General features: G+C 42.0%; 1 protein-coding gene across 1 annotated transcript in view; it reads right to left on the bottom strand.

The window, feature by feature from the left end:
* The window catches only part of SPAG17 (sperm associated antigen 17), a 224,761-nt gene that overhangs the window by 184,439 nt on the left and 26,771 nt on the right, over positions 1–13,551 (bottom strand). Inside the window, exons 2-3 of the mRNA XM_029945849.1 lie at positions 7,163–7,303; positions 6,465–6,548 (exon numbers count right to left, since the gene is read on the bottom strand). Coding sequence (XP_029801709.1) covers positions 6,465–6,548; positions 7,163–7,303 — 225 coding nt within the window. The remainder of the gene's footprint in view (positions 1–6,464; positions 6,549–7,162; positions 7,304–13,551) is intronic.

Here is a 13,551-nt window from a genome sequence, read left to right as displayed (position 1 = left end):
CGCCAAGCACACCGGACTTGGAATAAACTAAGTGAATCAATAAATCATAACTATTATTATTACTACCATATCTAAAGGCAGATTATTCACAGTCTTAGATACAGGACTAGAAGGATACTGTCTTTCTGATTCCCTCCCTGAGATCATTCCCATCATGGTGGGCGTGGAGTGTAGAGTGTTGGAGAGATTCCAGCATCCATCCTGGCTGAGAAAGACTATGATGCTTCACAAGCTGAACCTTGTTTCATTCTTGTGGCTGCTCCTCCAGTGAGATCTATGTCCTGAAAATCTCACCAAGATTCTTGTCCAGAAGGTCTCCCACGGACCAAAGGTCCCACCAGCGTCCCTATACTTGGATGGCACTCGGATGGTGTAGGCTTCTTGCTGCTGAATCCCAGGGGCCGCAGCTTCTGATCCCACTCCTCACCAGTTGACTACTTGCCTCCTTCTGGAATGCACAGGCCTGGCCAGCCGCCTGTGCCCCAGGGTAAAAAAGAGCTAGGGGGCATGATTTGGATGCTTTTCAATGCCTTTGCTTGAGTTGTGCTTTTCTTTGAAAACCGAACTCCAGGTTTCCGATGCGAGAGGCAAATATATTCTCTCCCTAGGAGCCCATTCCTGAAGCAATGGAGGCCTGACCTTCCGCCCCTCGCTGACGAGCCTGGACTAAACTTTCTCCGCTGGGCTGCTCTGGCCCTCCCCAGGACCGGAGAGCCTCGGGTTGTTAACACATCTGACAGCTCCTTTTCCCATTTTGACAAAACTCATTTGGTGGCGACTCTTCGTAACTCTTTACCCTACAACCGTTTCTAGCACTGTGACTTCTCGTCATTTTCCCTTCTTTGGGTGAGAAATGCCTCCGAAGCCCAGAGTTTGGCACCATGACTCCCCCGATTGTTTTTATAGTCCCAAGGCCGTACTTCTTTGTTACAGCTCAATATTCCTAAATTTTGTTCCAAGTCTTTATTTTACATTTATAAATATCAGGTTGTGTTAATTGGTTCCAGCTTTAAAAATGTTCCATCAGAGGCTATTTTCTACTATTTTGATAGTGGTTTCGAAACGCGGGGCACCGAGGCCCTGGTGTGGGCCATGTTCTGCAAGCGTCCCACAAGGACTGGTGCGGAACGGAAAAGATATGCAGATCCTGGACCTCACTGTATTCTTTGAAGACTGTACCGGCCATAATAGCTTCAAAGAATTTCAACAAGTTCCTAAGACATGACCTTCCCTTTCCGAAAACCACGTCGGCCAGGCTTGCCTTAATCAAGCTGTGCTTTTCTAAGCATCCTTTTACTTGATCTCCTGCAGCAGTTTTTAATACTTTCCCTACAAGTGAAGTTAAACTAACTGGCCTGTAATTTCCTGGTGTGTCCCTAAGCTCTATGAAATAACGGCATTAGGTTGGCTACCTTCCAATTCTTTCTGAATTTTTTTGTTTTGTTTTAAAACGCAGGATTGGAAAGGCCAGAGAATGCTTCCTGTCTCCCTCTTCCTTCGTTTCTTCCATGACATACTGCTTTCTGGTCCCAGTAGATCTGCCATTTTAATAACTTCAAACTTCTTAAATGTTTTCACATATTATTTGTTTCTATCTCTGAAGCACGGGTTTTCCATTTTTCATTCTGACACGGGCCACCCCCCTCCCTACAAAATAAGGGCTTACAATTCCATTGAATAGACTGTTAATTTGATGCACTGTCAAAGAAATGAGTTTCCTATTAGAAATGTGGACAAGGGAGGCAACTAGATTATAATTAAGTCTGTGTTCTTACTTGTGAGTTATGAATACATATTTGGGAAAGAGCTGAAGAATATATCTACACTAGGAATGAACAAAATGAAATTATTATATCTGGTGATACTAATCCAGTATACTGGCAAACTATCTTAGAAACGTGATGAAACTAATTAGATCTTTATATATAAAATTTGCAACCCATATCTTTTTTAACTGCATTTGATTCATTACTTTCAAATCTAACATCAGAAAAATCTTTCCATATTGAATGATCCCCCAGAAAGTTCTCCTAATAGAAAAGCCCATAGACATGTTTTAATTTAAATATATATCCGTTAAAAAATACGGTCTTATTATTTTTTTTTTTTTTACTGATGGGAGTAAAGAGGAAAATAATTATTTGTATTCATAAAATCGCACTGTTACATAATCTTGCAGATTTTCCAGGTTCTATGTGGTGTAGAATTGATTTTTAAAATAAGAGAATCACCAACTAGGCCATAAAAACTTTTATTCTGTATAGATTTTTTGTTTGTTTGTTTCAGCAAGCTTTTGTGTGTTTTTTTTTTTTAATTGTGGTGAGGGGTGCCCTCCCCTGCATGCATATTCTCTCTCTCTCTCAAAAATAAACATTAAAAAAATTTAAAAAAATTTGCTGTGACCTCATTTGTCTTTTCTGAATGAGTCACACAGGCAGTCAGACTCCGGCCGGTGTGTGGATGGGTGCTCATTTCTGGGTAGGAAGGTATGATATTCACCTTCACAAAATAAAGACACCCATGGAGTAGAATCTAAACCTTTTAAGACAGTTTTTACCCAGATTTCAAAGATATTACATTAAAAAAAAATCTGTCCAGTTAGTAGTTTTTTTCTTTCTAATTTATGAAAGTCACAAGGCCAAAGTCCAAAATTTCTACATCTCTTACAACGTGCACGCACTGTGTCTCAGATTTAACTGCAGTTGGGAGACTCCTTGCATGTGTGGTACGCATGGACCTCTCTCAGAGGGAACACTCCAACAAGCTTGGAAGGATCCTTAATATTTTCCTTTTTAGTTTGGCTCAGGACTGAATAAACCTGCAGATGAACAAGTCAGATTCTCTATGTGGTCCATACAATGAACACATGTGGCCAAATGCTTGTGCATAATCAGTAAACAAGTTTAAGTTCAGGAGTGTACCGTAAAGCATGGATTTTATGGAGTGTTTGAAATATTTCCTCATAGATATCCATCTTCAGGATTTTAAAGTTGTAACTCAAATGTGTATAGGATTTCCCTTGCCTACTGAGTGTATCTGACACCTTGTAATTACAAATTTAGCACATACTCACTCTTCTCTGTCTCCTATGCCTTCGCTTATGTCAAACGGCCAGGAGTCACTTCTAACAGTGGACAGCTTTGAGCCCAGTGGAAAAGTACCAGGTTTGTGGTAAAGAGGAACGTCCTGAGGCTATGTACTTAACTATGGTCAAATCCAAGTTCTTCGATATTCCAATTAGTAAACTTCCTACCTTCTCTCTGTCTCCATCTTCCTATATGTAAAATGGGGGATATTTACATTTCCTTTCAGAGTTGTGATATGGGCTAACTGGAATAATATATGTTAAAGATCAAAATTAGCCATGCTTCTTTCCCTCCCAACGCCACCTTCTCCACAAAGCTCTTCTAGATGTCACCCATCACCCCCCAGTAGCTAATGGTGACCTCATCTTCCTTTGAATGTCCATGACACTTCATCTGTCCCTCATGAACCTGGGACCTCAGCACATGGACTTCAATGTGTTATGCTGTTAACTCTTTTAATAAACATTTGTTGACCATTTATTATGTGTTAGGACATATATTTTTACCCTTTCCCCCCAACTAATCCTTAAGCTTCTTGAGGTTAGAGTCTATAGAATATTCATCTCCCTGCACCCACTGTTTAGTGTTTAAGCCCCTAGTGTTGAACAAGAATGTACTTATTAATTGTTTGGCATTTGGTAAAACTGCTCACTACATCATGCAGACCATATCTGTATATCCATTTTCATATAAGTCCACATCCTCAAATACGATTATGAGCTGGAAATTATGTTCATAAATTATCATCATTTTCATCCTCATTATTAAATACCACTACTAATATGACAAAGTAATAGCCAACATCCCTGAGACTACGCACAAAGGAGAATATTCTCTTCCTATTCCCATATGAGTCCTTAGAATAGTTCCTGCTAGAGCAGAACATGGTTTCCGAAGAGAGAAGGTGAACCAACAAATGGGCTGTAGCTACGTCTCCGTGGAATTACATTAGCACAAATCTAAGCACATTTTCAAAGAACTGTAGTTTATAAACAAAGGCTCTCTCATATATACAATAGTGTGGCTCAATGAACTCTGAAGTTTCAGGGGAAATTACACAATTTCCAAATGAGGCTGTGTGTACACAGCACCAAGCCATCCAAGTGAAAGCCTGAGCAGGTCACTTAGGAATGTGGTCTTTGTTGGCTCAGACGTTGCAAGTCGTTATTGGAAATATGTAATGTGGTTCTGACGCTATTTTACTGCTCATGGATGAACTGCACTGTGGTAACATTTCACTTTAATTTGCTGCTCCTAATTGACTGCAGGCAAGGAAACCAGAAAGCCAAACTGGTCAGAACTATGTTTAAAGTGAGAACAACTAGGTTCTGATTTAAGGCCAGGGAGGGTATCCTACCAATAGAGGTAAATGTAAGTGGATGACCTTCATAGTATCTACCTTGAGTTCTCCTTCCAAAATGGAGGAGACACAACTCTATGAATTTCACATGTCACATAAATGATTGTCTCAGATGAACTTTTCTTTCCCATTGAGCATCTTTTGAGGAAGAAACTTCCGAAAGAGGCTCCTGGGGAGGTGACTTGTGCCAAGCGTCCTAGTCATTATGGATCAGGCAAGACTTCCAGCAGAAATAGACTCATGAGCCTTAAAACTCCCCAAGTCCCCAAAGAGTTTGGCTTCTGGGCCTCTTTCATGGTCATCACTCACAACCACCTCAGGGTTCTCAGCAGACACTGCCTGCAGCTTTTCACTGCACTTGGGATGAGGTACCAACTGACAGAGTTTCTGAACTGGTCCTAAGCATGAAGGGACTGAGGTTGGAAATGTGCCCTCTTCTCTGGATGTGCATTCTGCCCTCCGTGGACACCAATCAGGCACCTGAATTTGTTTTATGTTCTATGTCTGGTTTTACTGAAGCAATTGGAGTTGATGCGTGTCTGGTATACCTAAGGGCCAATCTCTGGGGTGCTCATCCTCCCTTCCCTTTTCTTCTGGAACCATTCAGAAAAGGGTATGTGAGGGGGTGTGGGAGGCTTAGTGCCCAAATGCTCCACTGGAAGAATGTGGTAGAGCCAGATGTGAGATGGACCTCCCCTGAGCGAAGGATTCACAACCCAGAGCCATAGCACATATTGGAGAGGAATGGCTTTCTAACTGAATTCGGGGTTTTTAACGTTGTGCTAGCCCACATCCAAGTCAAAATGTCTGTCCAGATTAGACATCAAAACTGGCCTGTTATCATCTCTGATTTTTACTGAGCATCTTTGAAGAAGAAAGAGTCCTTTGGGGGGGAGGGGCTAATTGGTCCCAGGCCTGAGCATTGGACATGGATTTCTATGGCTACTTCAGAAGAAAACTTCCAATATTTTAAATCCAGGTAGTGCATAATGTTTCAACTGGAGCGCAGACATACAGGGCATCATAAAAGAAGGGAAATGTCCGTTATTTGACTCCAACAGCACAGAATCAGTTTTTCATGATAGAGTAGCATAGAGTTAATGCTGTAAAATCCACAGTATTGTCAAGTGTAAATAAATCCAACGAAACTTGTTCAGATAGTATTCAGGCAATACTAAAGAGCCCATTAGGAAATCATCCAAGACCTGAGACACATAAAAACTTTATTAGATCACTGAAATAAAGTGCAAACAAGTTTGTCTTAGAAAGATCCAAAAATCTTTATGTTTTCAGTCTGACGAGCCATAAAACAGTGCCTGACATATTTTAAGTGATATTCTAATTAATCACTGGATTTTTATAGCTTCTCGTAAGCTGTAAGTTAGATATTAACAAGGCAGCACAGGAGGAAATCCTGTGGTACTGAGCACGAGTTCTAAGTCTCTGCATAAACCCAATGGTCACCCAGGCCAGACTTTTGTGTTAAGCATCTTTTGGAACAGAATGGGCCGTTACTCTGAAAATGATCGTGATTTCATGTTGGTTAAAGTAGGGTGGAAATGTGCCCAAATTTCACAAACTGATGGAAAATTGTAACAGCTGTGTCTTTGTCTTCTACAGGAAACACTTTCTGGGGGCTTTTTTACACTGTTCCTTTGGTGAAACTAATACTTTATAACACACTAATAATACAGCTCCCTTTCATACCATCAACACTCAGTAATTACCACGAAAAAGTATGACCCAACTCTTTTGAATATAAAAACTTCTGATTTACAGCCTTCAATTGGATGCAGTGATGGTGTCGACAATCTAGAACAGTTTTATTCCTAGAGAGGGATTTTGTTAGAAGGGAGGCGATTTTTTAAGTGTCTACCCTCAGGCAGTTCCAATGAGGACCAAGAACTTGCTTTCAAAGAATGAATTAGAAACTTCTTAAAAAGTGACTATCATATTACAACTTCCACTCTCATTTTCTAAAAATCACAAAACTCTTTTCAGTAAAGAGGTTCACTTACCTCATAATACAAGGGAACACTACTGCCTACAGATTTCTTTCCTTTTTTAGACGGAGTTCCAAGAAGGGCATGGGATTCATTGATCTATAAGAAAATTAAATTGATTGGTGATGAACAAGAAAAGCGTACTTACAGTATAGTTAGGTATATGTGAATTTCCAATACTTAGGTGGCTTGAAGGGTTGGGAAACCTAGCAAGGAAGAGAGCTTCATTAATTAGGTAAAATATTTATAGTCACTTTGGTGAAGCTGTTAGTGATTACGGGAGTATGTGCCACCTGCCAGGACTTTCCTATGTTGTCATTCCTCTCTGACCTCTGAGAGCGAGGCCTCTCTGTGGACAGAATTCTTCTGGTCAGTTAGGGACTTCCCTAGCACAGTAAAGAGTGTAGTCTTTTATTAGTCCATCTTTCATTAAACAGAGAATTCCTCAGAGAGCCTTCCATGGAGCCGGGTACGACCACAGAGATTTGGTCAAATGAATGCATGTTGAAAGGGCAAGATTCACAGGCTCAAACGAATTCTTCCAGATTAAACAATTCAAATGGATTCTAGCTAGGTTTTGTTGAAAAGAATCCACCCAAATTTACCAAACAGCCCCAAAATAGGAAGTCTTATTCACGTTATTAGTTTCTTCTGTTATTTTAGGCAAAAAAAGAAAGTCCTCAAGGGGCTTAAGGGTGGGAAGGGCCAGGTACCTCTTGGAGAATGTCTTGCCATGATATGACACTGAAGTATTTGCGCTGAGGGACCTGGACCGCAAGGGCCAGGGCTCGAATGGGAAGATCGTCCTCGATCCGGTTTCCAACTACAAAAGCGATGGAGCCTTTCCAATCATTCTGTTAAAAAAAAGTCCAGAAGGAATTAAATAAAGATACTCCTGGGTAGGTAATTTTGTGTAAAAGGCTTCCACCAGAAAACAAGGTAATTTTCACTTTAAACCTTACCTTAAAGATAAGAGTTGAGCATATAGTTGTGTAAGTGCCTGATTCAAGTGGCCACAAGGAGGCAGTATTGTGCCAAATTTCATGCAACTTGACCCAAAAAAATCATTTTCTTGAGAAACTAGACCTTTTCTTTTAAGGGAGACAAGTTTTAAAAAATGACATGCTTTTACTAGAATGCTGTCCAAGAATAATTTGTGGTATTAGGCAGAAGTAGTTCATTTCATGTTAAATATATATTGAGATATAGTTTGGAAAACCGAAATCTTTGTTTTGTTCCCTGATACATCCTAAGACTACAAATAGTGCTAGGACCATAGTAGGAGCTCAATAAATACTTGTTGCATATTGGGTAATACTGAATGAGTTGCCAAAAGGGCTTTTACATGAGGTAAAATTTTAATCCCTGAAGTTTTAGTAAAGTACAAAACTAGAACACATCTTTTTCTCCTCATGTAACCCAAGAATCTCATTGCTAATTCACAAATGAGTACTTTCCCCTCCCAAGACATAGGCTAAAGTATTACACTTGGACATGAAATTGTGCATCAAATAATTTAAAGAAATGTTACTAAATGTGACAATATTCTTATTCAGCAATCCCTTTCTTTGTCTATTGTAATGATAAACTCTCCTGAGAAGCAGCAGTTGGCTGCAGATTAAGAATGAAATTCACTGATCACCACTGTGTGGTGCTGAGAGTCAAGGTCAGGCACGCCAGGTCTAGTGCTTTTGCACACTAATCATCCTATGGGGAAATGGAACAAGCAAACTTGATAAAGACATTTGGAAAGAGAGAAAATAATAAAGGAGGGCACGCTAATCACGTGTCTTTCGAGGCCTCACTTCTCCCATTTTTAAAATAAAGGAGTTGGCCAGGCCAATATCTACCGTCCCCTCTAGCTCTACTCTAGAAATCTGATTCGAAAAGTAAAAATTCCTGCTGGTGGATTCCAGCACAACATCTAAGATGAGGTGAAAGGATATTACACAAATTTAGTGAAATGCATAATTTTCTTTGGCTCCCTGTGACTTCTGTCCAGTCCATGGTCAGGTGATGACAGAGTAGGGTTAGGTGGGAGGGAAGTTCTTAGTGCAAATTCTTCCTTAGCATCAAATAATCAGTCTCCTTAGTCTCTTCCCCTCTCTATGGAAACTTACGAACTACCTAACAAAACCCGCCAATGTTCCATTAAAATCAAAAACCACATGTGAAAGCAGAAAAAATTTTTTTACCTATGAAGTATTTGTGTGTGTGTGCACGTGTGCACATGTAGGTGTGGCTTGGTGTGTTTCCCTCTATTATACTGGGTTTAAGACCTTTTTCATTTGTTTGGCAATTCACATAGGAAGACTGAGCATCTGCTTTTTAAAATGTTCTGATTTTGAAAAGTAGGTATGATATTTATAATGTATTCTATGGCAAAAAAAAAAAATCACTATCATAAAATGACTTTTCCTGCATCGGATGCCTTTCTTTTCTCTTGTCAGCTCGCCCAGTCAACACTGCAGCTATAATCATTAAAGAAGGAAAGTCTCTTGTATTCTCACAAGGAAGTGCATGGTCCCTGAGCAGGCATATCCCCAGCTTCCTGTCAGTTACACTTCCCGACACCAAAGATTTTAATGACTGTCTCTGCATTATCCCCTCCCTAGGGCAGATGTCCTCGCCAATATGAGGGCTAATGGTGACAAGGAGGGCTGCCTCTCCACCCTGCGGGGGGACAATTCAGAAGGTGGGCATCACAGCACACTGTCCAGGCACCATCTAGCCATTAGTGTCTGGTGTCAAAGGCAGGTGTTGACTATTTCAGACCAGAAAAAAATAAGGGAGGAGGAGGAAGGAACTAACAATTATTGAAATCTGCCGTGTGCCAGGCATATGTTATCTCACTGAATCCCCAAGTAATCCCTTTAAATAGGTGCACTAATACTTTATAGATGGAAAAACAGAGACCCAACGAAGTTAAACAACTTGTTCAAGGTCATTTTGGCAGAACCTCCTGGAGACCACATACATGGCTTACAATTTTGTGATCATTGTAGAACAGTTTAGAGAGCCAGTCTTTGGGGTCGGAATGCCTTTCCGTTCTCCTTAAATTGCACCTAATGGCTACCTCATTCACAGTAATCATAATCAATGAAGATTTATATCACATGTCAATGTGTAAAACCTTCAAAAATAGATGATGTCATAAATCCTTAAGACATCTTATGATTATTTTTTTATTTTTAATCTATGATAGTTTTACAAAGGCTCAAAGAGGTAAGGAAATTCCCTAAGCTTATCTCTCTGCAAGCCCAGTGTTCTTGTTACTTCGCTCTAGATGCACTTAGCACAAGATCTGTTCCTCTGATTCATGGCACTGTCCTGAATTTTTGTTCCTCTGATTCATGGCCCTGTCTCTCCACGGGAAAGGGGTCTGCAGAGTCCAGGGGAGACCCCGTTTTTCTCATCTGCACTCGCTCCCCCACCAAACTCCTGCTCCCGGAATAGGATCTGTTTGGAAAAATGGGGCCTGTGAAGGACTTTGTCTGAGACATGGATTAGTGTCTAATCACATCGCCCCTGTCCATGAAATGGACTGATGGGACAGTAATAATGCAAATCAAGAATGTCTGCAGAGACGGGTGCGCTCACCAGCGCGCTGCACTAGGGGGCAGCGGCGTGTCAGGAAATGCGCAACATTCAACTGATGAAGGGCAAGTCCTTGCCCTGGGGTCTAATTAGGAAGAATCCTTCAATGAACAATAACTGTAGATTCCAAATTTCCATGAACTGGCAGAAATTTTAGAAATAGGAAATTGTTTGGGGAAAAAATGGGACACAAATTAGATTTGGTGAAAAAGCTATCAAAAACCACCCCTCCACCGGTATCCCATCCCAACATGCAATTAAACACAGCCCTTAAATTTGGATTCACAGGGCAGCAAGAGAAATTGAGTACGGAGGAAACAAACGTGGATCGACCGTAGGGGGAGAAGTAAGTGCACACACACCGTGAAAACTGGTGAGTCCTGAACGCACAGCCACCTGCGGGGGAGTCTGTTTAGCACAGTGCAAGAAGTTTGGGGTAACTCTTAGAACAGACAAAGAAAACATTAATCATTTTAGAAAAGCGATACTGGATGTATCCTATGGTGAAGGATCTGGGGGCTTAGTCTGGGCACACCTCAAACATCCTGGCAAATAAAGTCGGCTCTCTTTCCTGGAGGTATGCTGAACACACCAACAGCGGAGTCTTGCCTTCTAGCGGTTATTGATAAAGCCATTCAAAGGATGGAATGAAGTCACGTATGGACACAATCCATTACCTTTTATTTACTTTACCAGCCTCACCTAATTGAAGCTTAGCAGGAGGGCCCCTTAACCCAAACACAGACATCCTCGCCTTCCAAAGCCAGAATGTATTCACGTTAGTGCAGAGAACCTGGCGGTCTCGTGTGTACATACTGTCCTAGAGACACAGGGTAGATTGATAACTATTTTCCTTTCCTATATTGCAAACTTGCCAGATTTTACTTCAGCATTCCTACATTTTAATATAATTACAAAAACACCCTTCCAAAAACAAGTGAAAACTAGCTTTTGGACAACGGGAATGTGATTGCTTCCTTCTAGCAGCACAAATGATCAAGTAGGGGAATGGCCATGGCGGGGCACATGCGGTCTCTCCCTCGCCTTCGCTGGCCTGTGTCGGGGGCCTTCTGCCCTCAAAAACCTTCCATGAGATTCCCACGCTCTGCTACCTAGAACTGATCCTCACGAGCTCTGTGGACCAGCAGCAGTCACAACTTTTATTTGGAGGAGACCTACAAGCCCTGAGTAAAATCAGTGCGACATTTGAAAAGTCAAATTCTGTTCAGAGTTATTTAACACTGTACAGATAAGCAAACCTATCCTGTAGGGTCGATACGCCGCTGAAAAGATGACCTTCTTGTTAAGCAGATTTATTGCCAAATGGACAGGCCTTTGTGAATGTCTTTCTCATAGCAGGCTTTTCCTAAAGGAGTCTTGGATCTCCATCAGCAAAAGAGTGTTAGTGTGGGCTGTTGGCCAGCAGAAGAAATATTTTTATTACACAGAACGGGCTGCTGTAATCGTATTTGTTAAAAAGGGATTATAACTATAAAATAAGTTGGGGATATAGGTTAAAAATGGGTATGCATTGTTATCTAATAAACAAGAACACTATAATTTCCTGGGATATACAGTCATCTCACTCCTTTGACTGCCTTTATTAAACAAATTCTATTATAGATTCTCCTCTAATTACGGATGCCTCACAATCTCTGATAAATACTGTAGTCTAACAAATGGTCATCATACTATTACAACTGCTCCTCACTCGGGGATTGGTTCATGTGGCTGTCACGTTTTCTTAACTGCATCCTCAGCTCTTTAGGTCAGAAATTAGGTTGAATCACTTTTGTACCTCATGGTGCCCACCAGTAACTGGCAGATACAACAGGACTCTCTATAAATATCTGTTGATCAATATTTTAAGGCAACAGACAACGTGCTTGGACTTTGAGATTGTGACCCAGTGAATCATAAGGCACTAAAGGGTAGCATATCATGCAACCGTGCCGAGTATACAGTCCATAGCACTGAGGTCCTTTAGGAGGGAAACGGGCTGTATCTGCTCCAACATGGCTCATGGCAGGTGTCCCTGACAAGGGTTTGGGTAGTTAGGCCCTGCAGCTGCGCCTCTGCTAAAACAGGATTCCTGGGAGTGGCTCAAAGAGCAGCCAGTGGAAGGAGGCAGAGAAGAGGGGAAAAGCCGAAGACTCAGATACAAACATGCATGGACTATAAAACCATTCCTCCCTCTCTTTCTTTTCTACTTTCTTCCATCACCCAACAAGACAGACCTCAATGGCCCATGCTCTCTTGCCCTCCACCTAACTGCTTACAGGCTGCAAGTTCTATGAATCCTTTTGTGGTCTTCTCGAAGTTCTTAGGCTCCTGATTTTATGGCGAGAAAACGTCGAGATGGGGTGGAGAGAGATGGAATCTGCACATAGCTTCAGTGGCTGGATGTGTAGAACCTAAACCCGACACTTGCTTCCTACAGCAACACCACTGCCCCGTCCCTCCTAACCTTCTAACCCCCATCAGGAGGGGGCTGAATCTGACGGCCCCCGGGCTTCCTGACTGCCCAGGGAGGTTGTGGCCATAACATGAAATTCCACCAGGGTGGCGGTATCCATGGACCACAATACTAAACGCCACGAATCAGGGCTTTGCCTCTAGAAGAGGGGGTGGAGAAACATTGACCAGCGCGTTGCGGCCGCATCCCAGGATGGCCTATGTGTTTAAAACTGACTTAGATATGATTCTGATCATCCAGGCCAAGACTATCTCTGGAAAAATATTGAGGGCCAAGCAGATTCTCTCCACCTATCACATTCTTGCCCCCTATACATGTTGTACAGTGAGTGCTGTGTGAAGTGATATTGTTGCCCCTGCTGGTGTGACCCAGACTTAAGTGTCATCCTTCCAAATGGGCTTTAAGAAAAGCAGATGACAGAGTGAGGAGAGAGAGATCACTATAGGAAAAGCAGGGCCAACCTACTCCAAAGCTCTCCTTTGCTCCCGAACACCTCGGGGACACTTTCTCACTCAGGCATCTGTGTCACTGGCACCACTACTGTTACAGGGGTGGAGGGTCCCCGAGCACCTCTTGCCCACAGGCAGCGAGGCTCCCTCACACTTCAACGACCTCCTGGAGAAGCACAGGTCACCATGGCATAGTGATTGGGAGCCTGGACTCAGGAGGCCGGCTTCTTGAATTTTAAAAGTAATACACCATCTGCACATGAAATGATGCTCAGCGTCACTCATCATCAAGGAACTACAAATCAAAACCACACCAAGATACCACCTCACACTGGTCAGAGTGGTTAAAATGAACAAATCAAGAGACTGTAGATGCTGGCGAGGGTGTGGAGAGATGGACACCCTCCTACACTGTTGGTGGGAATGTAAACTGGTGCAGCCGCTCTGGAAAACAGAGTGGAGGTTCCTCAAAAAATTAACAATAGAACTCCCCTATGACCCAGCAATAGCACTACTAGGAATTTACCCAAGGGATACAGAAGTGCTGATGCATAGGGGCACATGTACTCCAATATTCATA

Source organism: Suricata suricatta, chromosome 8, assembly GCF_006229205.1.
Source record: "Suricata suricatta isolate VVHF042 chromosome 8, meerkat_22Aug2017_6uvM2_HiC, whole genome shotgun sequence".
NCBI lineage: Eukaryota > Metazoa > Chordata > Mammalia > Carnivora > Herpestidae > Suricata > Suricata suricatta.
Note: the sequence above shows the minus strand (reverse complement) of the source record. Positions and strands in the feature narration are given on the sequence as shown.